Source organism: Miniopterus schreibersii (genome assembly GCF_964146895.1).
Source record: "Miniopterus schreibersii genome assembly, chromosome: 18".
Classification (NCBI taxonomy): domain Eukaryota; kingdom Metazoa; phylum Chordata; class Mammalia; order Chiroptera; family Miniopteridae; genus Miniopterus; species Miniopterus schreibersii.
Genome location: NC_138121.1, coordinates 9,436,996 through 9,459,253, shown reverse-complemented (window position 1 = coordinate 9,459,253; position 22,258 = coordinate 9,436,996). Strand labels below are relative to the sequence as shown.

The 22,258-nt window shown below is 51.4% G+C and overlaps 1 protein-coding gene across 1 annotated transcript; it reads right to left on the bottom strand.

Moving 5' to 3' along the window:
• Window positions 1-3,221: 3,221 nt before the first annotated feature.
• Window positions 3,222-21,391, bottom strand: ADGRG3 (adhesion G protein-coupled receptor G3). Its single transcript, XM_081118840.1, has 12 exons — window positions 21,132-21,391; window positions 18,217-18,397; window positions 12,380-12,518; window positions 10,829-10,975; window positions 9,897-10,031; window positions 9,344-9,383; window positions 9,056-9,156; window positions 8,791-8,903; window positions 7,690-7,970; window positions 7,431-7,524; window positions 6,103-6,386; window positions 3,222-4,688 (listed from the first exon to the last, which is right to left on the bottom strand). The coding sequence occupies exons 1-12, from the start codon at window positions 21,340-21,342 to the stop codon at window positions 4,582-4,584; spliced, it is 1,833 nt and encodes a 610-aa protein (XP_080974966.1). The 5' UTR covers window positions 21,343-21,391; the 3' UTR covers window positions 3,222-4,581.
• Between the last annotated feature and the right edge of the window lie 867 nt (window positions 21,392-22,258).

The following is a 22,258-nucleotide window of genomic DNA, read 5'->3' as shown; positions in this document are numbered from 1 at the left end:
GTCTCCATAGTAACGGCTTTCAGAAGCTGACGCCTCTAGAAGAGGAGGCTTCTGGGAAATGTAGTCTTCTGCCACTTCCCAGGTCTAGGCCCAGAGACCTAGGCTGCAGGTCCCTTGGCCAGTGGTGGGCTGGAGCCAGCTTATGCCAGATTGCTATAGATGATTGTTAAAATCTCAGGAATGTTAGTGGGTCAGTTGGAAAACACAGCCATTTAAATTATAAAAACATAAAAATAAATAGATTTTATTAAAAACAAAGGTAATAAACACCCCAAATGCACCCCTTCTTAATTGTTTTACTATGTTGTACTATTATCTTGAGGTTATTTATGCCCACTGTATCTGTATAATAAAATTGCTATACAATGGTGAGCTACTCTGCATCTTTCTCCAACTTCTGTTCAGTGATGTCATCTTGGTAAAAACTAGCTTAAAATTTGTCAAGGCATTATTTACACCATGGGAATTGGCAAATGCTATAGAACAGGACTTTTTCTCTCATTGAGCTATTTGTTAAGCATTTACCAGGACACTAATGCCCCTGCCCCATACACAGTCAAAGAGGCCTTCATCAGGACAGATGGAAACCAACGGGGGTCCTGGAGTGGCTGCCTGTCATGGTGGAAGTAGCCAGGCTGCCTGAGTCTTGGGTCCTAATCCAGACTGGGCCTCTGATTTAGGACAGATAAAACTTACCCATTAGGTTAGCAGCCCATGAAAATGTTTCATTTAAATATCTTTTAAATTCAGAAGAAAAAATGAATAGACTAACAATGAATATATATGAGTCCAATGTAGTCATAAAATGTAACTTTTTTTTTAAATTTTATTTTTGTTTAAAATATTACAGATGTCCCTTTTTCTCCCCAATGACCCGTTAAAATGTAACTTTTACTGTTTTGTTTTTGGAGAAAGGGACTCACAAAAGTCACAATGCTGCCCTGTGGAGGTTCGAGGGTGGAATACTGGAGAAACACTGCAGATGTCATGACAGGGTTATATAGTTGCTGGTACTGGTTGAAAGGTAGGAATCACCTCAATTCTCAATAATAAAGAATGATTATTTTCTTCTGGTTGGGATATTATACAGTCATGAGAAATAACGTGTGATGGATAAATGGGACAGAGGGAGAGCTCATGAGACAGCGTGTGGACATCAGTCCTGGCAAGAACCCTGTGATTAGTTATGTAGGAAATTCACTGTGGTTAAAGCAGGAGGGATGAGGAAACAGAAGTTGGTGACACATATGCTGGGCTAGTGGGATGGAGCATTTATTTATTTCCTTTTATCCCTACACCCACTCCCACTCCCTGCCCCCTATAGGCAACCTTTCTGATGGGTATTTGTTTCCAAAATGAGCATTGTTTTGCATGCTGCTGTAAGCGGTATTGTGTTCAGATTTCCTGTTTCTTTTATTTTCACTGTTTTTAAGATCCATCCATGTTGCTGTGTGTCCATGGCACAGATCCATACTAATGACCTCTCTGTTCTCCCAGGGATGGACACCCTGCTCTGCCACCAACTCCCTTCCACAACAGATGATGCCACACATGTCATCGGTCCTGTCCCTTTTAGACCTTAAGAGTATTCCTTTGGGGTAAATAACCAGGAGCAGTATGGCTGGGTCAGCAGCAACACCCCATTTTTTCCTAGGCAGTGAAACCTACCCTCTTCCCACCTGCAACACACGAGGGAGCTTAGAACCCCAGCCCCCCACCAGCACTTATTCTCTGGCTCCCGAACATATGCCAATTTCATGACTTAGCTAGTTGAAGCCTCCATGCCTCCAAATAAATTTTAGAATAATTTTTTGGAAAGTCTTAAAAAATCATTTGGAGTCTTTATTGAAATTGCATTGCATTCAAAGATTAATTTGTGAAGAATTTTTATCTTTTGATATTGTTATCTATCTGAGAGCACAGGCAAGTAGGTCGTCTTATTTCCTATATATGTGTTATATTGCAATAAAAAAATACTAGGGATGAAGAAAGGGGTAGAGCAGAGAGAACCAGGCAGCACACCGATGCCCAGGGCCTGATAAGGTGATGACCAAGGCGAAGCTCTGGCCCAGTCACATTCCTGCTGGGCGAGGTGGGTTGGGCACCGGGCAGCTCTCTCAGCTAATATCTCATTTAATCCGTCATCAACCCTGTGGTGCAGCTCCTGCCACACCTGCTTTACAGGTTCAGTGGGTGAGAAATTGGTCCAAGGTAGGTTGCAAAGGCAAAATTTGGGCCAGGCAGATTGAGCCCAGAGTTCGTGCTCTTAACCATGGTGCTGCCCATTTCCTAGGTTGTTATCGTGATGGCTCAGTGACAGGGGAACCCTGTACATTTGCGCTGGGCCTTGGGGTGCATTTTTACCATGGCCCCGCCTGGCCTTAGCACATGTTCAGCTTGGTACTTGGAGCTGCGTTGGCAGTGTCCCCAGGCAATGAGGGACCCCAGCCCCTCTGCCCTTGCCTGGCCCTGGGGTAGAGAACCAGTAGAAAAAGATCACGCCCCACTCCCATCACTAATGACACCTCCCGCCTGCCCTCTCCGTCTGCACCAGGAAACCCAGCTCATCTGGGGCTTGTGATTCCCACTGGGCGTGTCTGGGAAAACCACAGCCCAGGGTTCAAGGGGTCAGGGAGGAGGTGATAATTCCTGAGGCCATAGAATGCTCTGGGAAAAGGCGTTAGCAGCCGAGGGAGACCCCAGTCCTTGTGTCAGCCCAGCTCACAGAGTGGCCTTGTGTGGGTTGCTGGTTCTCTAGGGGACTCCCTGCCTCGTCCCCACACAGGGCCGGTGAGCTGCCCCTCCTAGTTCACACGCAGGTTGCACAGGGTCATGCTGTACACAAGGGCTCCATGTGGTTTCTCTTTAAGCCAAGGAAGGGGATCTCGGGAGCCAACAGTCTCCCTCTGAGTCGTGCTGGGCACTTGACTTTTGTCACCTCACATAACGGTCTCAAGATGAGACAGAGACTTGATCTCAATTTTACAGAGGGGGAAACTGAGCCCTGGAGAGGTGCGGTGACATGCGCAGGGTCACACGGTCCTTAGCAGCAGAGCCAGGATTTGAACCCAGACCTGTCAGACACTGCTGCCTGTCCTTCCCGAGCACAGGCTGGTAACTGAGACTTTGGGGTAAGAAAGCTGAGAGCTTTCGCACGAGAAACATAGGTCCGTGAAGATAAGCCTCCAAGCCCACCAGGCGTGCACACAAACACAAGTCATGTGGCTCAACTGATGTAATGTCCACACCCTAGGATTTCCCTTCCAGGAACACAGTGACTTGCTTAAAACAAAGGCCCCCGCCTTCCTGTCTTTCATCTGTTTGCTGGTCTGTCCGTGTCAGGACCTGGCATGTGGGGGGAGGTGGGCTGGCAGCCCAGGGGCTCTGGGGAGGATCTCATCATAGTAGCTTCTCATCTGCAGAAGGTGCTTGACTGTCTCCCAAGCCCACTGGGCAGGGTGGGGTTGGATAAGGGGTGAGATTCCCCCCATGGTTAGTAAGTAAAGGCTGGAGTGGAAACATGAACGTGGGGGCGGGGCTTGGGGACAGAGGTCCAGCCACAGGAAGTGGGGTCTGGTCTGAGATGTGCCCCTGGCTCAGGGCCCTGTTAGGCTGCTGCCAAACTCCCATGGCCACCTATTAAGCCAGAATAGATTTGTTCAGGGCCCCAAATGCAGCAGGGCTGGGCTGACGGTGAGTGAGGCCATCCAAGTGCCTGCTCTGTAGCTGTAGGTGCTCAGATTTGGGGGGGTGGTGCAGCACGTCCTCCCTCTATCTGCTCAGCCCAGACCCTCCCCTGCCCTGGCCCTTCGGTCCTCAAGTGTGCAGAGCCCTGGACCTCCAGCCCACCGTGACAGTTGATCAGAGTCAAGCCATCCACATGGCAGTCAGAATGGGAACGTGGGGGGCAGGAATTGCTTGAGGTCACACCCACTAAGTGGCATTCTCTGAAATTCAGTGTCTCAGACGCCTGGAGAGCTGGCAGCCCCCTAAATGGAGGCTCTTCTGTGAAAATAGGCCATGGTGGGTCTGAGGCCAGGGGCAGGTGGGCTGGGGACCAACTGCCAAAAATAAACCTTCAGTTCACAACTACCCTGGTACCTGAGGGGATAACACCTCCTGAATACCCCTCACTTCAAGCAGCCAGAGGGTAGAGAGGCAGTGACGAGGGAGGAAGGGAGAGGCTGGGGGTCCTTGGAGGGGCTGTGCCAACAACAGCCTTCCCTATTTGGGCTCAGGCCCTTACTGAGACCAGAAGGTGGGCAATGGAAGATAGGCTGCATTGCTATGAAGGCAGGGGTTGGGCAGAGCTGCAGGGGTGAGGCTGTCGCTCTGTGCTGGCAGAGGTCCCAGGATAGTAGGAACGTTTGACTCCTGCAGTCGTGGATTGGTGGACTCTCAGACCATAAGAGGAATCTGGGTGGGACCTTTGAGGTAAACATGGTTCGACCTTGGCTACATCCCCTCTCTCCCCAGCCACACTGTACAGACATGAGAACTGAGGCCCAGAGCGAGGCAAGGGGCTGTCCAAGTTCGCCCAGCAGGTCAGAGCTGGGTCCAGAGTGCAGGGCCGGGCCCCTGTTATTGTGACGTGGTGTGGGTCTGCTCAGCTCGGGCGGTGCCAGAAGAGGCCTCGGGGCTCTGGCTTGGGAAGTAGAGCACGATGAACCAGCAGAAGATGAAGACACCTGCAGGGGGAGAGGGCATGGCTGAGCCTCGGGGCCCAACAGGAAGCTGGGCGGCCTGGCTGGCGGCGGCCCAGAGCAGAAATAGGCCCATTGTAAAAGTCCAAGGACTTATGGGAAGATCGGGCAAAAATGGAACCTGCTCCTGAAAAAGAACCAAAGAGGCATCTTGGAGTTCAGGTTGAAATATGAGGGATGACCCCCGAAAGAATGACATCACCCACAGCTTCGAGGTCCACTCTCTCCAACCTTGACCCTCTGGGATTTCCAGAGGCTGGCTCATGTTTCTTCCTCTGGGGATGGTCTCAGGCCGCCTAATAAGGATGACTCCTGTTGCTATTAACACCGTTTCCACGCACTGAAGGCCTCCTACGCTCCCCACGTGCATCATCTCCGTCATTCACCATAAGGTCTGTTGGGGGCGTGTGGGATTCTTGCAACTGTACAGAAGAGGACTGGATCCGAGGAACTGAGGGACTTGCTGGGGTCGTGAGTGGAGCCGGGATGTGAACCCAGGCCTGCCCGTCCCCAGTGCTCCCAACCACGACACCAAGCAATTTCGCGAGGCATTGGGAGCCAGCCCTGTTTCGGTGGGCTTGCCCCTGCCGGATCCAGGACATGTGGGTTCCCAGGGACTCCCCTGGATGGGATGCGACTGTGAGCCAAAGCTTGGGTAGGGGGTGTTTCTCTCACAGACCTGCTGAGAGGCTTCTTTAAGCTCTGTTCTGGGATGTGAGGACCAAAGAGGACACACGTGCAGGGAAACCTTGACCCACATCCTGGGCACCTGCCCCTTTGCTGGGATATCAGAGGAAGGGGCCCCGGGGGGGGGCAGGGGACAGGTGCATCAATCATTTTCTCCACTGGTCACTTCCTGCCTCCACAGCCCCTTGGGGACTCTGTCCATGTCATGTGTCCATCACATCGCATGACCCTCCCTTCCTGGTCACAGCTGATTGGACCAGAGATGGACACCTGACTAAGATGGCCCAGATCCTTGGCTCCCCTAAGACCTGGAAGACTGAATCAGACTGTAGTCACTGGACTTGGAAGGTCATGTAGGGTCAAGGTGACTGTGTTGGGCAGACATTTGGGGCCCATGAGTAGAATGGGCTGGCGGAGGGAGAGGGATGGAGGGGGGAAGGTGAGAGGCTGCATGTGGCTCCAGAGAAAAAGGTGGAGAACGTATCTGCTTAGGTTTGGGTGGCTTTTCCTGAGCCTGGCAGCAGCTCCCATGAGGTCAGCCAGCCTTTCTGCCCTGGGGTTCCTGGGAGAGCTCTGGATATTGAAACTCAGTTGCCTTGATTTGAGCTGGTCAGCGGAATCCTGTTTCTTTGCAAACCACTCCCTCCTCACCTCCCAACACCCCTTGGTGCAGAAGAGGCAGCCCACCCTGTCCTTGGTCCGGAGGCCTCACCTTGGAAGGAGTTGAACAGGGCAAAGATGTAGATGGTGGACAGGCCCAGGGGCGTGAGGATGGCCAGCCCCCATGTCATGCCCACCAGGCTCGAGAGGCCCAGCAAGGTGAGGACCCCCTTCCAGCTCTGCCGCTGCTCCTTGCCTGCCGTGGTGCTCGACAGAGTGAAGATCTTCCAGGCCACCAGGCCCAGGACCACAGCGCTGAAGAGGAAGGCGACCAGGAAGTAGCCGTGGACGGTGGTGTAGAGGGCAGAGATGCCATTTTTCTCATGGAACCAGCACCTGGTAGAGGTGGATGGCCATTGGGACGCCCTGGGCTGTCTCCCCTGACTGACCTTCGATGACCAGGAAGATGCCCTTCCCTGTGTCCACCCATCAACCCCTGCCCTCCTGGGGAAGGAGCTCTCAAGAGGCTATGGGTGCAAAAAGGTCAATTTGGCCCCAAAGACATCTTTTGCTTGCCCCACATTATGTTGTAAAAAAAATTAAAAATCGAATTCATGACCATCTTTTAAAAAGTAGGAGGTTTGGCATAAGCATCCAGATTTCTGCTTCTTTTGTAAAACCATATGCCTGGCAGCTGTCCATTAGATGGGTGTGTGATTGCCAGTCTACTGCAATCCCCACCTGGGCCATCCCATGCACTTATGTCATTGCCTACTGGAACCCTGTGGCCCCTGCATTTGAGGTCCGGGGACATGACCAGCCCCTCTTAGCATAGAGCCATGGTCCTGAGACAGACATCCTGGGAAGGGCTCAGGTCTGCCCCACCGCTCCCTGCACTGCAGGGGTGAAAGGCCCTAAAGAGCATGCCTATCATTCCTCCCCTACCCCATTGTACAGATGAGGAGACTGAGACCCAGAGACAGGATGGGTTCGCCCAAAGTCACACAGCAACTCAGAGGCAGAGCCTAGATAAGACCAGGGCTCCTGGGAATGCATGGGCAGGTTGTGTGCCCTGCACAAGGGCACCTGACTGAGGGGGCAGGTGGGGGCTGAAATCCATCTGAGCACCTGGCATGGCAGGTTGGGGATGGGGGATACTTTTAAAAATGTGTCCCAAAGTGCCATATGGGCTGGTAGTGGGCCAGGCTAGAGCAAGGCATCTTGCCTCCTGGCCTGGTTCTCTCTCCTCTTACTCAGGACCCCTCGCTCATTGCATTTCCTTTCTCCAAGCCTCAGTTTACCCCTGCGGATCTGAAGATCCTTTGCCTTGACTCACTCGTTCTCTCCTCCCAGAGTTCCCTCCTCCCCCCACCTCCCTCGGGCCTTGATACATGAAGCCAGGGACCCGACGCCACTCTTGCTCCCACAGCCGCCACTCACAGCTCCAGTGTGATCCTGTTGTCCTTGTCTCGTATGGTGTACAGGCCGTAGCTGTTGGCACTCCCGGTGCCGATGACCATCAGGGCCGGCAGGCCTAGTTGGGGGAGGAGGTATGACATTGCTGGGACTCCTGTGGCATGTCCCCCTCCTCTGGCTGCTCGTCCCTCAACCCCCAAGCCTTTCTGAGGGAGGGAGCCGCCTCTCTCCCCTCCCTGCCCTTCAGGCCCAGCCACCCCTCCGCCCAGCAGGCACCACCTACCCCAGCCCACGAGGCTCAGCTTCAGAAAGTAGTGCCCGAAGTAGGTGTTGAAGACCCTGATGATGAGCAGGTAGAGGTGGAAGGCTTCTAGGACCATCCAGGTGAAGACGCAGAGCAGGAAGTAGTGGAAGACGGCCCCCCGGACCCAGCAGGTGGCAGGGGACCCCTTTGGGCCACGCCCCACATTGATGAAGAAAGTTAGATTCAGGAGAAACAAGCTAATGCTCAGGGCCATGTGGATCTTGGGAGGATCTTCTGACTTGAATCTCTTCCGTGAGAACCTGGGGGAGAAGGGCCAGTGAGAGGCTGCAAGGGGCCGAAGCATCAGGAGCCTCTCCATCCCACCTCCTCTGTTCCATCCCTGACATCCCAGAGTGAGTGCCCTCAGGTTCAGGTCCAGGGGTCCTCTCATGGCCTCAGACCCTGCTAGCCCCCCAGATGCTGCTGGCCTCGTACCTCAACTCCATGCTTTAGCCAGACTGCATAACTTGCAATTCCCCGAATGCATTCTGCTTTCCCTGCCTGAAATCGTACTAGAGGTATAGAGTTACAGAAAATGTCATCTTTGGGGAAAGCTGGATAAAGAAAGCATGGGATTCTAGGCACTATTTTCACCACTTCCTGTTAGTCTACAATTATTAAAAAAATATTTTAAAGACTTCAATTCTGGGACTCAGTTTAGGATATTAACTGTCTAGGCAGTTAAGAAACTATGATGCAAGCCTGGGGCTCCCCAAGGTCCCCAAGTGTGGAGAAACTTCTGACATGACTGACAAAGGAGAGAGCAAAGCATGAGAAGCAGAGAGAGGCCAACTCCCAGACACATGGTCCTGGATCCAACCGCACCTGAAGTGAGCCCACCTTGGGTTTTTCAGTTCCATGACTCACACATTCCTTATCATGTTTAAGCCCATTTGAGTTGAGTTTCTGTCACTGGTAACTGAAATGGCCCCAACACATTTCAGCCTCCAAACCCATTTTATAGATGAGGAAACTAAGGTTTGGAGAGGATATCAATATAATGTTGCACAACCAGGGTGCCTTTGACCCTGCACCGCTGCTGCCTTTGAGGACAGGAGGGAGTGGGGATGGGTCACCCACCTCAGGGCAGCATAGAAGACAATGGTGAAGGCCAGAAAAATCATGGAGGCTCCACAGCCAACCTGGGAAATCCGTGTGAGGGCCTGCACGGTGACCTTGTCCAAGACCGGCCTCTGTGGGCAAATCCCCAACCAGGACCCCATCAGTTGGAGGCCAGGCCCACTTACCCCCAAAGGACCTGGCTCCTGCCAGGAAGCCCCCCCTCCCTGGGACAGGAGCCTGGGCACCTCCAGAACTGCTGGGATCAGGATGGGTGGGCTGTTACCAGCAGCAGCGCAAAGAAGGTCAGGTGGTCACAGCGGCAGACAGTCCCCTTGGCCCCGACCTCCGTGGAGCAGCCCTTGGAAGACCAGTCTCCTGCTGACCCTGGAGAGGAGGGGAGGAGATTGTAAGGGAGAGGAGGGAGGGCAAAAGGAAGAGAAGGGACCAGGGAGGAGGGGAGGGAACAAAGAGGAGGGAGGAGAGGGGAGCGGCCCTGCGGGTAGAGCCCTGCACCCCTGAGGGAGCCCATACCCTCCCGCCTGTCTTACAGAGAAGGTCCTCCAGGCCCTACCTTTAGTCACATCCCAGGATACACAGGTGAGGGTCATGTTCTGAAACCAGAGGACGGGAGTCAGGGGAGAGGCAGGGGGAGGTTGGGAGAGGGGAGAGTGTGGGAGGGCAGACGGAAGGGACAGCATGCTCTGTTGTCTTAGCAGGCGTGTGCATTAGGTAGAAACAAGGCTCACCCCGTGGTCACATAGGAACACCAAGCACACCATCTGATGGCCCCTGGGTCGGCGCGTGAGGGGCGTGGGTATGCTGAGGGCAGTGGGTGGGAGGGTCGCATGTCTGTGGGTGGATGTGTCATGCCAGGTGCATGCATGTGGGTGTGCCAGGTCCTGCGTCTGCCTCTGTGAGCATGTGAGTAGAATGGTTCCGGGGTCCTGTGGGCATATGTGCACAGAATGGGCATGCGTCCCTGGGCACAGTTGTGTGGTGTGCATGGTCCTAATGGCTGCTCCTGGGTGGACGTGGAAGGTGGGCAGTGCAGAGTCCTGTGCATGTCTGTCCAGGGGCCCAGGGGTGCCCACTGAGTAATTGCCAGGCTGGGGTGGGGGACTCACAGGAGGCTGATGCTGGTGGGAGAAGGTGATCTCCAAAGGCTCTTTCAGCCCCGTGACACGCATGCGGCCCAAACTCAAGCCCACCAGGCGGTTGTTCAACACGTTGCCGTCATTTTCCAGGCTGAGCTGGGGGCCCTGTGGAGGGAGATGGGGGAGGCCTGGCTGCGGAAGGGGCTGTCCCAACTCAGTTGTGGCAAGGGTTCCTGGGAACCTCCAGGACCTGTGGCCCTTGCCTGGAGGGCAAAGTCTGAGACAAGGGAGCCAGGGGACCAAGGATTTAGGGTGACATCCTCTCTGCTGTTCGCTATAGTTTCTGGCCTGGGCTGGGCCAGAGCGGGTCCTACACTCCAGGCAAACTGGTAACAAAGCCAGGCACCCAGCAGCTCTCCAGCCCTGTCCCCCAGGGCTCCTCTGCCCTCTTAAGTGGAGGGGCACAGGGCCAGGAGAAAAATCAGCCCATAAATGGAGGGCGGTGGGTGCCTGCAGGGGGTGAGCACTTGGCTACACAAGCACTTAAGTGTACATATGTCTGCATAGGAGCAGATACATGCCTCTGGGACACACGTGGGACACATCTGAAGGGGCATGGGTACACCTGCTCATGTGGACTGTGTGCACCAGGAATAGGAAAGGACATGCATGCTTGTGCATGCACAGGGACCCACAGGGACACAGGCTCACTTGGAATACACATGCAAACCCAAGGGCGCTGGTGTGCAGGGTCCGAATATCTGGGTGCATGGACCCGTGTAAGTCTGAGGTCCACGAACTCTAGAGACCGGGGTCTGGGATGCCCTGGGCTGCTTGAGAAACACTCTCAAGCTCGTCCCCTCCTCCATCGCCCTCGGGCTCCACAGGGACAACTCCACAGAGGGGAAGCATTGCCCGGTCAACCTCAGGGCTGCCCTGAGCCTCCACCCGCTTCTCCTCACCTTGAACAGGTTCCCCTGCCCGATGTCCAGGACAGATACGGCCAAGCGGACCTCCGGCCTGCTGCCCTGCAGGGATGCAAACAGGCTCCTGGGCAGCCGGACTCTGTCAGGGAACTTGTGCTTGTCCTCCGTCACCTGCTCCGGAATCTGTAACCACAGACCCAGTGGCTCCTTCTTGACCAAAGGATTTCAGACCCCAACACAGGTCCTGCCACACTCCCTTGTGGGGAAGGGAAACTGAGGCACACCGGGTGGAGGGGTGGCACCTGAGGACCTTAGCTCTGAGGGGCAGGACATCCCAGAGCACAGCACAAGCTCTGCTCTGTCCAGGCTGTGAGTTCCTGGACAAGTCACGGCACCCATGGAGCCTCAGTTTTCCCAGTATGGAGAATGGGGGTAGCAAGGTGCCTGCAGGGCCACCTGTGAGGCTGGAGGTGGGCTGAGAAGAGACGACACCTGGGCGAGCTCAGTTTGCAGGTGTAAGGGAGGCGCAGCTGCACTGTGGCCAGGTCCCAACAACCCTGTGGTGCTACGTGATAGTGTCTGGCTTCTGACTCGGGAGGAAGTGGAAGGAATAAGTCCCCAGGACGGGAGGTGATGAGGGCTGCAACGGGGGACACGAGCAGTCACACTGAATGGGATTTCCACCCCTGCTCCCAGAAAACAAATTCTGTAAAAGTCAAGAAGGCTCAAAAAATGAAAGTCACTTTCACTGGGACTTGCAGAGCGTGTCTCGTTCACGCTCGGACCTCACTGCTCCCCGGGAGCTGCTGCCCGATCCCGCCAGGCCCTGCCTCCCAAGCATCCCACGCACAGAGGAGCAGGGGAGCCAGGGGTTGGGGCCGAGGGCTCCAGCTTTCTCCGTCCCAGTCCGGACCCTTGTCAGGAGGACACGTGGCTGATTTCTGGGGCCAGTGCGTACCCCACGCAGGGGGCTCTGCTGATTAGGTGGCATAACAAAGGGTGGAGAAAGGCCCTATCCATCTTCCATCTCCCCTTCTCCAGGCAGACTTTAAAGTTCCTCTTGCCTGCTGCCTGACCTACTGCCCACGGCTTCGTTCCTTAAGGGGCTGCGCCCTCGCCATGCCAAGCATTCCCTGTGAATTATCTCATTTGCTCCTTTGATAACCTTGAAATTGGACAAACATTGCCATCGCTTTACTGAGGGGGAAACTGAGGCTAAGATCACAACAGTGCTCCTGGGTGGAAGAGCTCATGGGAAACCCAGACTTTGGAGACGGTATAGAGTTCATTTGACAGATAAGGACTCCAGGGGCTCCCACTCTCGTGAGGTGGTGGGTGCCAAGGACTAGAACTCAGTCTCCTCGCTCTCAATTCAATGATCTTCCAAACGCCTCACCCTAGAAACCTGGATAATCTGTTACCAGGATCCGCTCATCCGATTCACTCGCCAGCACCCATTAGCAAGGCGGCAGAGCCCTACCTAAAGGGACATAGGCGGGCTGTTTTGATGGGCACCAAGCACCCCCATGACTCTCTCAGAGTTCTGAAAAGCACCCTGCCAGCCAGCAGGGACAGGGGACTCTTCACCTGAGAGGGGCTCAGAGAGAAGTGCAGGTCTTCTGAGATGTTGGTGCTGACGTTCTTGAGAGAAGTCTTCAGAAAAGGCAGATCCACTGGCTTGTTTGGACTGTTCTCCACCAGATAGGTCTCGTAGTTCAGCCAGTATCTGCAAGGGGCCAGGGGTCAGGGGCAATGTAGGGCCTTGCAAGCTGAGTCCCCCACTCACCTGGCCCCCAGCCTGGATGAAAGGAGGAGAGAGACCATGGGCAGTGATCATCAGGCTCTTAGGGTAGGAGGAGTGACCCAGGATAGCTTCTCTTGGGAGCACCAAGGAGAAGAGGGGTGGCGCGGGAGCAATCCAAGCTTGTCCCGAGGGGTTCCAGCCAGCAGTCCCTCAGCATTTCACTCGTTCGTCTTTTTGTGATATAATCCATATAACATAAAATGTACAATTCCTTTCCAAAAGGAAACCCTGTACCCATTAAGCAGTCACTCCCTTCCCTCTTCCCTTAGCCCCCTGGCAACCACTAACCTGCTTTCTGTCTCTATACATTTGTCTATTCTGGATATTTCATGTAAGTGGAATTAGATGGCATCTGGTCTTTTGTGCCTGGCTTCTTTTACTTAGCATAGTGTTTTCAAGGGTCATCTGTGCTGTAGCATGTTTCAGTACGTCATTCCTTTTTATGGATGAGTAATATTCCATTGTAAGTGGGTATCACATCTTGTTTATCCATTCATCCATCGAGGGACATTTGGGTTGCTCCCATGTTTGGGCTATTGCCAATAGGGCTGCTATGAACACTCACATACAAGGTTTTTGTTTGAAGACCTGTTTTCAGTTCTTTTGGGTACATACCTAGGAGTGAGGTTGATGGGTCACGTGGTAATTCTACGTTTAACTTCTTGAGGAGCTGTCAGGCTGTTTTCCACAGCAGCGGCACCATTTACATTCCCATAAACAACGTATTTCTTCATATACTTGCCAATAGCTATTTTTCGCTTTGTTTTTAATTGTAGCCATCCTAGTGGGTGCACAGTGGCATCTCATTGTGGTTTTAATTTGCACTTACCTAATGTGTAATGATGTTGAGTGTATTTTTATACGCTTGTTTGTCTTTGTATGGAGAAATTCCTCTGAGTATTTAAAACTGTGGGATGATAATTGTGCGGCGTGAGTGAACACATCGTATTTGTTGAGTACTAACTGCATACTAGGAATTCAGTCTTTGGAGACTGAGCTGTGTGGAAACTGACTTACGGGAACTGAGTCATCAAACCACACAGGACAGAGAAGTTCATTGGAATTAATTTTCCCGCAGCTCCCTTGCCTCAGCTAAAATATCAGGGTGAGGCAAGCCTGTGCGCTCTCCGTGGTCCTGAAACGTCACTGAGCACCGGGGTTTCCTTTCCTAAACCTGGGGTCCTAAGATCTGCTGGCCAGGTTAGGGCTGAGATAGCAATGGGAGGGAGGTGGGGGGGCAGACACAGCCAGATCGAGGCTGTTGGAAAGGTGCAGCTGTGGAGAGCTTGCAGGGAAGACAAGAGGGGGGTTTTATTTTGACATCATTTTTGAACCAAGGGAAAACCCTCCAAAGAAACCACAGAAAAAATTTTGTGTAACATAAGGAGTAAGCCATGCACATATATGCAGATGTGCTTGGGGGCCAATTAGAACATCATCAAGCCAGAAATAGTGGGGCGAGGTTCTCCAAATCCATTGATTGAACTGCGTCAAGTCTAGCTTTTATTTACCTATTAAAAAACCTAAACAAACAAGCATTGTGATTGTCATTGTCACCAAATAAAATAGTGAATTGTGTAATTTTATTTCATTATATATATATATATTTTTTTTTTTTTTTTTCACCTTATGCACTTAAATTCCTTGGCCTCATAAAACAGCCCATCTGGTTCTCAGAGCACTTTAAAAATTATTTTAGTTGTGAAATATAACACATTCAAAAAGTCTAAAGCATAGATATACCAATGAATTTTTAATTATGACATTGACACCCATTTAAGCATCATCTTCTTTGCCTGCTATTAATATAGTTACTCAGATTTCTTTTGTTTCATGTCTGCCTAATACATATCTTTCCACATTGTGCTTGTTTATTTTTTTCCCATGGTAAGTGGTATGACATTAAACAACTTGTCTTTTACCTTGGAGGGGATATCTTGACATTCTCCAGACATCTGAATGCCCAGAAAATTCAATAAGGTGATGGGCCCCTGAATTCTTATGAGGTTTATCTCTCACGCTCTAGTTCACATATGTCTTCCTAAGGCATCTTAAATACATGCCACTTTCTGCTCATCAAATCTAATCAGCATAATGCTGTCAATATAGTGAACTAGTGATGCTTTCTGGAATGTCAAGATTAATAAGGTCTCTGTGAGCTATATGATGACAGCGATGAGAACCAACACAGCCCCGAGGAAACACTGTGACAGAATATCGTTGGCTCTGTCAAGTACGGATAAACTGCTTCGGTAGTCCTTGAAAATTGGTACGGAGAAAAAAGTATTAGCCATGAAAGAGCTGCATACAAATTGCCAGGGGCTGTGTTGATTGATTTAAGTAAACATATTCATCGGGGACAGCAGCTGCAATTGGACTCCCCATGTGATTAAGTTTGTGATGGGCCATAGTCATGCTCCAAGGCCCACCTGACTCCTGGTGAGTTAAATGGAGCTGGGGTAGGTAGCACCACCCCCTGCTTCTTGCAGATCTTTCATGGTGGCATTAATCTCTGCCACCATGTAGTTTTGTTTCTGGGTTACTATCTTGGGAGAAGACATCCCGGGAGCTTCCACTTAGCTCTTCAGTGGAATGCCCTCCCAAAAGCAATCAATGGAGAAAGCATTGTGTTCAACAAATAGTGCCAAAACAATTAGATATCCAGAGGTAAAAGTAGTAGTAATAATAATATAAAGTTAGACATTTATCTCACACTGTGCACAAAAAATTAACTCCAAGCGTATAACCTAGTTGTAAGAGCTAACCCTATATACTTGTAGAAGAAAACTTAGGAGAAAATCTTTGTAACTGTGGGCTAGATAAAATTTTTTTTTGATATGACAGCAAATATACACACAAATTTAAATTGGATTTCATCAAAATTAAATGTTTTGAGCTTCAAAATATATCATTAGGAAAATAAAATACAAGACATACATTGGGAGAAAGTATTTGCAAATTACACATCTGATTAAAAAAAATTGTATCCTAAATATTACAGAATTGTTCAAACTCAATGACAAGAAGACAACCCAATTTTTTTAAAGGAGGAAAAGATTTGAATAGTTATTTCACCAAGGAAAAGATATAAGTGGCTAATAAGCACATGACAAGAGGCTCAACATCATTAGTCATTTGTGGAGAGCAAATTAAAACAGCACTGAGCTCTCACTTCACACCCACTGGAATGGCTATAACCAACAAGACTGCCAACATCACAAGAATGTGCTGAAACCACAGCTCTCCTACACTGCCAATGAGAAAACAAATGACACAGCTGCTATGAGAAACGGTAGGGCAGTTCTTTATAAAGCTAAACATATCTTTACTATATACGCCAGCAATTCCGTTCCCGGGTATCTACCCAGAACAAATGAGAGACGTGAATTCAAACGTTCATGGCAAACCTATTTGTAATACCCCCAAACTGGGAACAACCCAAACTTCCAGCCATTGGTGAATGTACAAACAAAAGGTAGCATATCTCCATCTGGTGGAATATTACTCAGTAGTAAAAAGGAACAAGCTATTGATATGAGCTAAAATATGAATAAAAATAAGAAATGTTATGACAAGTTACAGGAGCCAGACTCAAAAGACACCACGTTGTATGGTTCTCTTATATAAAATGCCCAGAAAAGGCAAATCTCTGGAGTAGAAAGCAGATCAGTGGTTGATTGTGGCTGGATAAGGGAGGAGGGATGGATTGCAAATGGGCACAGGGCACTTTATAAACTATACAAAGTCGGGTTTGTATTTGGTGGCCTTAGTGGTGGGGAGAGGAGTGAAGAAACAAACCTGGCCATGGAAAGGGCCTCAAATAAACAGCTCATTTCTCCTCCAGCCATCTTCCAAAATACTAACACTGCATAGTCTGAGAGGCACTAGCTAAGCTGAAAACTCTGAAAAGCACAGCAGAGTTTTTTCCACAGCCTTTTACTTTCTTTTAGTGGGTGGTAGAGGTCAAGGTGAATGGTAAAGCAATAAAGCTTTGAGAAGAAAACATAGAAGAGTATATTCGTGATCTTGGGGTAGGCAGATGTTTCATAAACAGATCCCAAAAGCATTAACCGAAAAGTAAAATTCTGATATTTTTGCATTATATTAAGAATGTCCATCCTTAGTCAAAAGATAGCACTAAGAGAATGAAAAGGGACCCCTCAGTAGGGAGAATATATTTGTGTGTATATATTTGCTGAGACATGGATCCGGAATACATAAAGAACCCATAAAGCTCACTAAAAAAATTTCAAACAACCCCACAGAACAACCATCAAAAGATTTAAAAGGGCACTGCACAAAGGGGACATCGTAATGTCCGATAAAAGTACAAAAGGTATTAAACTTCAACAGTCATCAGGGAAATGTAATGAAAATCACTCCGCGTTATAGCACAAACCTGCCAGAACGGCTAAAATGAAAAAGCAGACAATACCAAGTGTTTGCAAGGATGTGGAGCCACTAGAACTAACTAATACTGATCATGGGGGTGAAATTGGAAAACTGCTTGGCAGTTTCTACTAAAACTAATCACATGTCTACCCTGTGACTCATGAACTCCACTCCTAGAAATACTGTAGTCCAATCGGATTGCTGTCCTAACACCCAATCTAAGAACACACTCTTTTCATTCACTTTTTCAACAAATATGTGTTGAGTGACAACTATGACTCTGCCCTGAGTATCCCAGAAGAATTATGGGCAACTTTGATTGGAAGGGAGGAGAGGGGAGAGAGGCAAATAAATTTTTGGCGATGACTCTTGGAGATGTTTTATCCTAAGCCCTTTCCTCTCTCTCAGTGCAATGTCTCTTTGTCTCTTGGTCTCTTGGTTTTATTGAATCTACATCATATAATCTCTAATCCGTCCCTCCTTTTTAGGTGCACAGTGCCAATTGTTGTTGGTGGTGTTAGCGGTCCATCCCTCACTCTTACCCAGACTACTGTACTCCCATAATACCTGGTCACATCTCATCCTGCATCACCACCCTTGTATCCTTCCCTGAAGCCTGAGCAATCTTTCTAAAATGTAAATTGACCATGCTCTTCTTCTATTGAAAATACAGCATGGCCCTGCTCCCTCTGACATTGGTGTAGCTTACACAACCCTTCATACTTATCTTTTCAGTTCTATCCCCACCCCACCCCACCTCCATCCCCAGCACTTTACTCTTTCACAGGTCAAAGTACTGTAGTTCTTTCTCAATACTCCCTGAAGTTCTGTTGCCTGTATTTCCTAACATTGCTTGGGTCCAGCTGGAGAACTCCTATGCAAACTTCAAAGCCCTTTCATGGCTTCCCTCCTCTATGAAGCCTTGGCAGACTTTTTTTCCTTTGAGCCAATGCGATACCTTGTCCCCCCTTTTGTATGACCACACTCTAGAGTCATCATCATTTGGGCCACAACTCCCAATGGCGGGGACAGGAGCTGATTTATCTCTGTAGTCACTGAATCAGAGGAGTCTCAGGGTCAGGGACAATGTGAATGTCAAACAACAAGGTGGAAGGGCGAGATGGGAGCAGCATTTTCTGGGGTTATGGGGGCTGATAGCTCCATTTTTCCCTCCTCCCCACCCTGGCAGGACCCCAGATTCCTGCTCCAGCTCAGAGGGCCGAGTTACCTCTGCAAGTTTCCCAGATCACAGGATTCTTTCTCCAGTTGCCCGCACTTTGTGAAACACTGAGCAGTGCTCACAAGGTCGAAGACTTCATAATGGCCCTCATTGATGAGCCCTCGGCAGACGTTTCTCGACTCCTCAGGGTGTGTTGTCTGCTTAGATTTGTTCTTGAAATCTTTCTCACCTAAGGGAAGGATGTAGATGTGAAGGGACAGCAAGGCTCCAGAGTCTGGCAGTGTGGGCTGGAATCCCAGCTGCGTCCATCCACACTGACTGCACTTCAGCTGGACTCATACCTTCCCTGGGGCTCGGGTCCAAGGTGAAAGGAGATACTACCCCCCATTTTACAGGGCCAGTGGGATATTTTGGAGAAAGTGTGTACAAAGGGCTTGGCCATGTGGCTCTGTAGATAAGAGGTTTAATATGTTAGTAGTAGTACCCTTTACCAACTCTTCCAGGGAGTCTGCTTGGCTTTTTACAGTTGTTCTACATCAGACTTTCCAAAGCCCTTGCAACTGTGGCCTCATGGATGTATACTGGCTTTGGCTTGCTTCATTCTCCAGCATCCCCGTTACAATCCTCACAGCTACCTGCTAGGTCAGTAGAGAGTACAGCAAACTGAGGCCCCTAGAACGCAGTGACTTGAGCAAGGTTCGATCCCTGGCTCCAGCTGGGGTGCGGGCGCAGGCGCAGGTGGGAGGCAAGACATCGATGTTTCTCTCTCTCTCTTTCTCTCTCTCTCCCCCTCTCTCCCTCCCTCCCACTCTCTCTAAAAATCAATGGGAAAAATATCCTCAGGTGAAGATTAACAACAACAAGAACAACAGTATTTTAGAGTGGGTTTTATGATGCTCAGATGGATGGATGTGTGACAATGCCATAGGTAGTTTATAAAGGAACTTTGAATTTCTGTTGGATTATAAAGATACTCGTGGTACATTGTTTAATGGGAAAAAGCACGTGGTAGATGAGCATGTACCTAATATGATCCACATTTGCTTTTTAAATAGAAGAGGGAGAGAAAAAGAGAAAGAGGGAAGAAGGAAAAGTGAGGAGGGAAGGGGAAGGAGGTCAAAGGAGGGGAAGGAAGGGAGGGGAGGAAGTTGTCGGCTACGGCTCCGTGGGAAATGCCGTTCTCTGCGGGCCAGGGGTTAGGAACGGTGCCGCGTGGGTGTTAACAGAGCCTCCCTGCTGGCCTGTGGTCAGCTTCAGTGCAATCATGTATGTGAGCCGTTGACAAGCATCAAATGCAGAGATTATTAAATAGCATTTTTTGTGATTATTTCTGGAAGGCATTGGAAGCATTTTGCCCACACAGGGAGACCTGAAGCAGGCCTGTGTGCGGAGGGGGCCACCTCACCCCTGCAGAACTGCCTGACACTTCTCTATTCTGCTCTGCCCCAGAGGCTGGCCTCGGAGGATCACCTCAATCTACATTCAAATGGGGAGTGGGCTGGAGGTCAGAGGGCAGGAGGAGGGCAGGTTGCTACTTGCCGCTCCTCCTGCCCCTACGGCCCCTCCCCACAGCTCTCCACCAGGGACCTGCTTTTCTTTCCCACAGTCACAGCCTCCCTGGCCTGTAACTCCCTTCTTGGTTCCCCTACCCCTTCTCACACCTTTGTAAAGTGGCTCTTTATTAGAGTGTGTCTGCCTCCTGCTGGGCCCTCACCATGCCCTGGGCTCCTTCGAAGGCCCTTACCCCACCCCACCCCACCCCACCCCACCCCTAACCCCTGTCCCCACCCCCGCCCCGGTCTCACTGCTTGGCAGCTTCTACTAAAGCTAATCACGTCTACCCTGTGACTCACAAACTCCACTCATAGAAACACTGTAGTTCATTCCTCCTCAAATACTGTAGTGAGCCCATTGAGGGCAGGGACCATGTGCTGTACCAGCCCAGGGCCTGGCACTGCGTAGAGGGCGCCATTGGTGCTTCATGAATGAATGAACGAATGAGTGAGTGAGCAAATGAGAGATTAGCCCATAAATATACACAAGGGAAGGAGTCTTACCTCTAGATATAAACCTCCTGAGGCTCCTCACTCTATTCCAAGGCTGGGCTTTGCCTGAACCAGACCACCCACGTCACCACAGGGTAAATTTTGCCACTTGGGGGAGCCTTGAAGGCCCAGCCAGAGAATTACAGCTTTGGTGAAGGGCCCAGGGTCCTTGGGATGCCCAGTGAGACCGCAGGACAGCCACCATTGGTTATTAAGTGAATTAACCCATCAAGGGTTGCCTGGCGGCCTCCTTGACAGCAGGCCCTCCCAGCCACCAGGACAGCACTGCCGGTTTTCACCGTTTTTTGAGCTGGGGACTGGACTTAGCACTTCGCTGAATCTCCCAACATTTTGAAAAGAAGAGGGTTCATTGAAGCCTAAAGCGGTTAATCCACGTGCCCAAAGCCACAGGACCCCATGTGAACAGACACAGCGGGGACAGGCACACGGGCCACTCACTGGCGAGTTGGCGAAGCACTGAGATGACGGCAGTGGGCGGGAAGCGCCCCTCTGCCTGAGGGATTGCCACAGACTTCCCGGCGTAGCGAGAAAGTAAGTGAGAGCCGGCCAGGTGGACAGCTTTCCCGGGAGAAAGGCCAGCTGGAGAAGAGCTTGTCCGGGGCCCACCTGTGTCCCAGAGCCAGGCCTGTCAGGAGCCACAGTCCAGGTGGGGGAGTGGGGAGCACTGTCCACGCTCCTTCCATCTCCGGGGCACTGCGGGGAAGTAAAGGGGACCCAAGGCCCATGCGGACCAAAGTTTATCAGGATGGCGCCTGACTCAAGGACATTAGAGAAGGTGGCCAGACCTTCAGCGTGGGCTCCTTGACAGGCCCCAGGCGCCCCCACTCCTTACCCATCCTGTCCCTGTCACTGGGTCTCCCGGGCTTGGCGGGAGGGAATAAGGAGCCAGATGCTTACCTGAAGCCAGGAGCAGGAGGAGTGGGAGAAGCAGGACCTCCAGGGCCCTGGGTGGCACCATCCTTCGCCAGCCTTGCCCGCACTGGTCAGAGCCTTGTGGCTGTGTGTCCTCTGGTCCCAGACTCTGCACAGCCCTTCTGCCCCCACCCTCCGCTGCAGCTTCAGAGCTTCCTGTGGCCTCTTTGTAACTCTTCCTGCTCCATGGCGCCATCGGTTGGGTTGTGAAAGGTGTGGGGAACTGGGCTGTGCTCCCAGTCTCACCCTATTCTGCGACCACCTGCAGAGGGAGACAGACTCGGCAGGAGCTACTGAGCCCACCCAGGGACGCAGCTCCAGGCCCTGCCTGGGAGGGTGCAGTGGGGCTGGGGTCCAGTGGCCACAGAGGCCTCTCCCAGGAGCAGACCGCTGGGGCGTGGTGATGAACACAGGCTTTGGAGTCAGGCACACCTAGCTCAGGCCTTCCTCTTACAAGCTGGGGGCCTCTGTGAGCCTCTGTTTCCTCCTCTGTAAAGCATAGAGCAGTGGGCTGTCTCCCAGGACTGGGTCAGAGTTTGAGGAGACCCATAACACGCTGGGCACACAGCCTGGGGACAGCAGTGAGGAGGGAGACACGGATGGCATTCATGCTCTCTTGCTCACGCCTCTGGTTTGAACAAGGCCAGGCTCAAATCCACGCCTGCCAGGGGCCTAGGAGAAGAGAAAGAGCTGGCCCAGGGATCCTGGCCCTTTCCCACCAGGCTGGGTAACAGGAGAGGCTGGATGGGAGGGGGCAGGGACAAGAGCACTGGCTCTGGGGATTGGCCAGGCCTGGCTGACGTCTGCCCTGGCCACTTCCTGGCTGGAGGAGCTTTCCCTGGCTGGAGGAGCTTTCCCTGGCTGGAGGAGCTTTCCCTGGCTGGAGGAGCTTTCCCAGGCTGGAGGAGCTTTCCCCAGCTGGAGGAGCTTTCCCTGGCTGGAGGAGCTTTCCCAGGCTGGAGGAGCTTTCCCTGGCTGGAGGAGCTTTCCCAGGCTGGAGGAGCTTTCCCTGGCTGGAGGAGCTTTCCCCAGCTGGAGGAGCTTTCCCCAGCTGGCCCTTACTCTGAGCCTCTCAGAGGCATGTGGAGAACTCAGGAGATGGTGCCTGTGGA

Excerpts from the sequence above, each read along its gene's own strand:
- ADGRG3 (XM_081118840.1), bottom strand. The coding sequence starts at position 21,342 with ATGGCGCCATGGAGCAGGAAGAGTTACAAAGAGGCCACAGGAAGCTCT. Across the intron at positions 10,032-10,828 it reads GGCAGGGGAACCTGTTCAAG|GGCCCCCAGCTCAGCCTGGA; the intron begins GTGAGGAGAAGC and ends CTCCCTCCACAG. Across the intron at positions 9,384-9,896 it reads CCCACCAGCATCAGCCTCCT|AACATGACCCTCACCTGTGT; the intron begins GTGAGTCCCCCA and ends CTCTGGTTTCAG.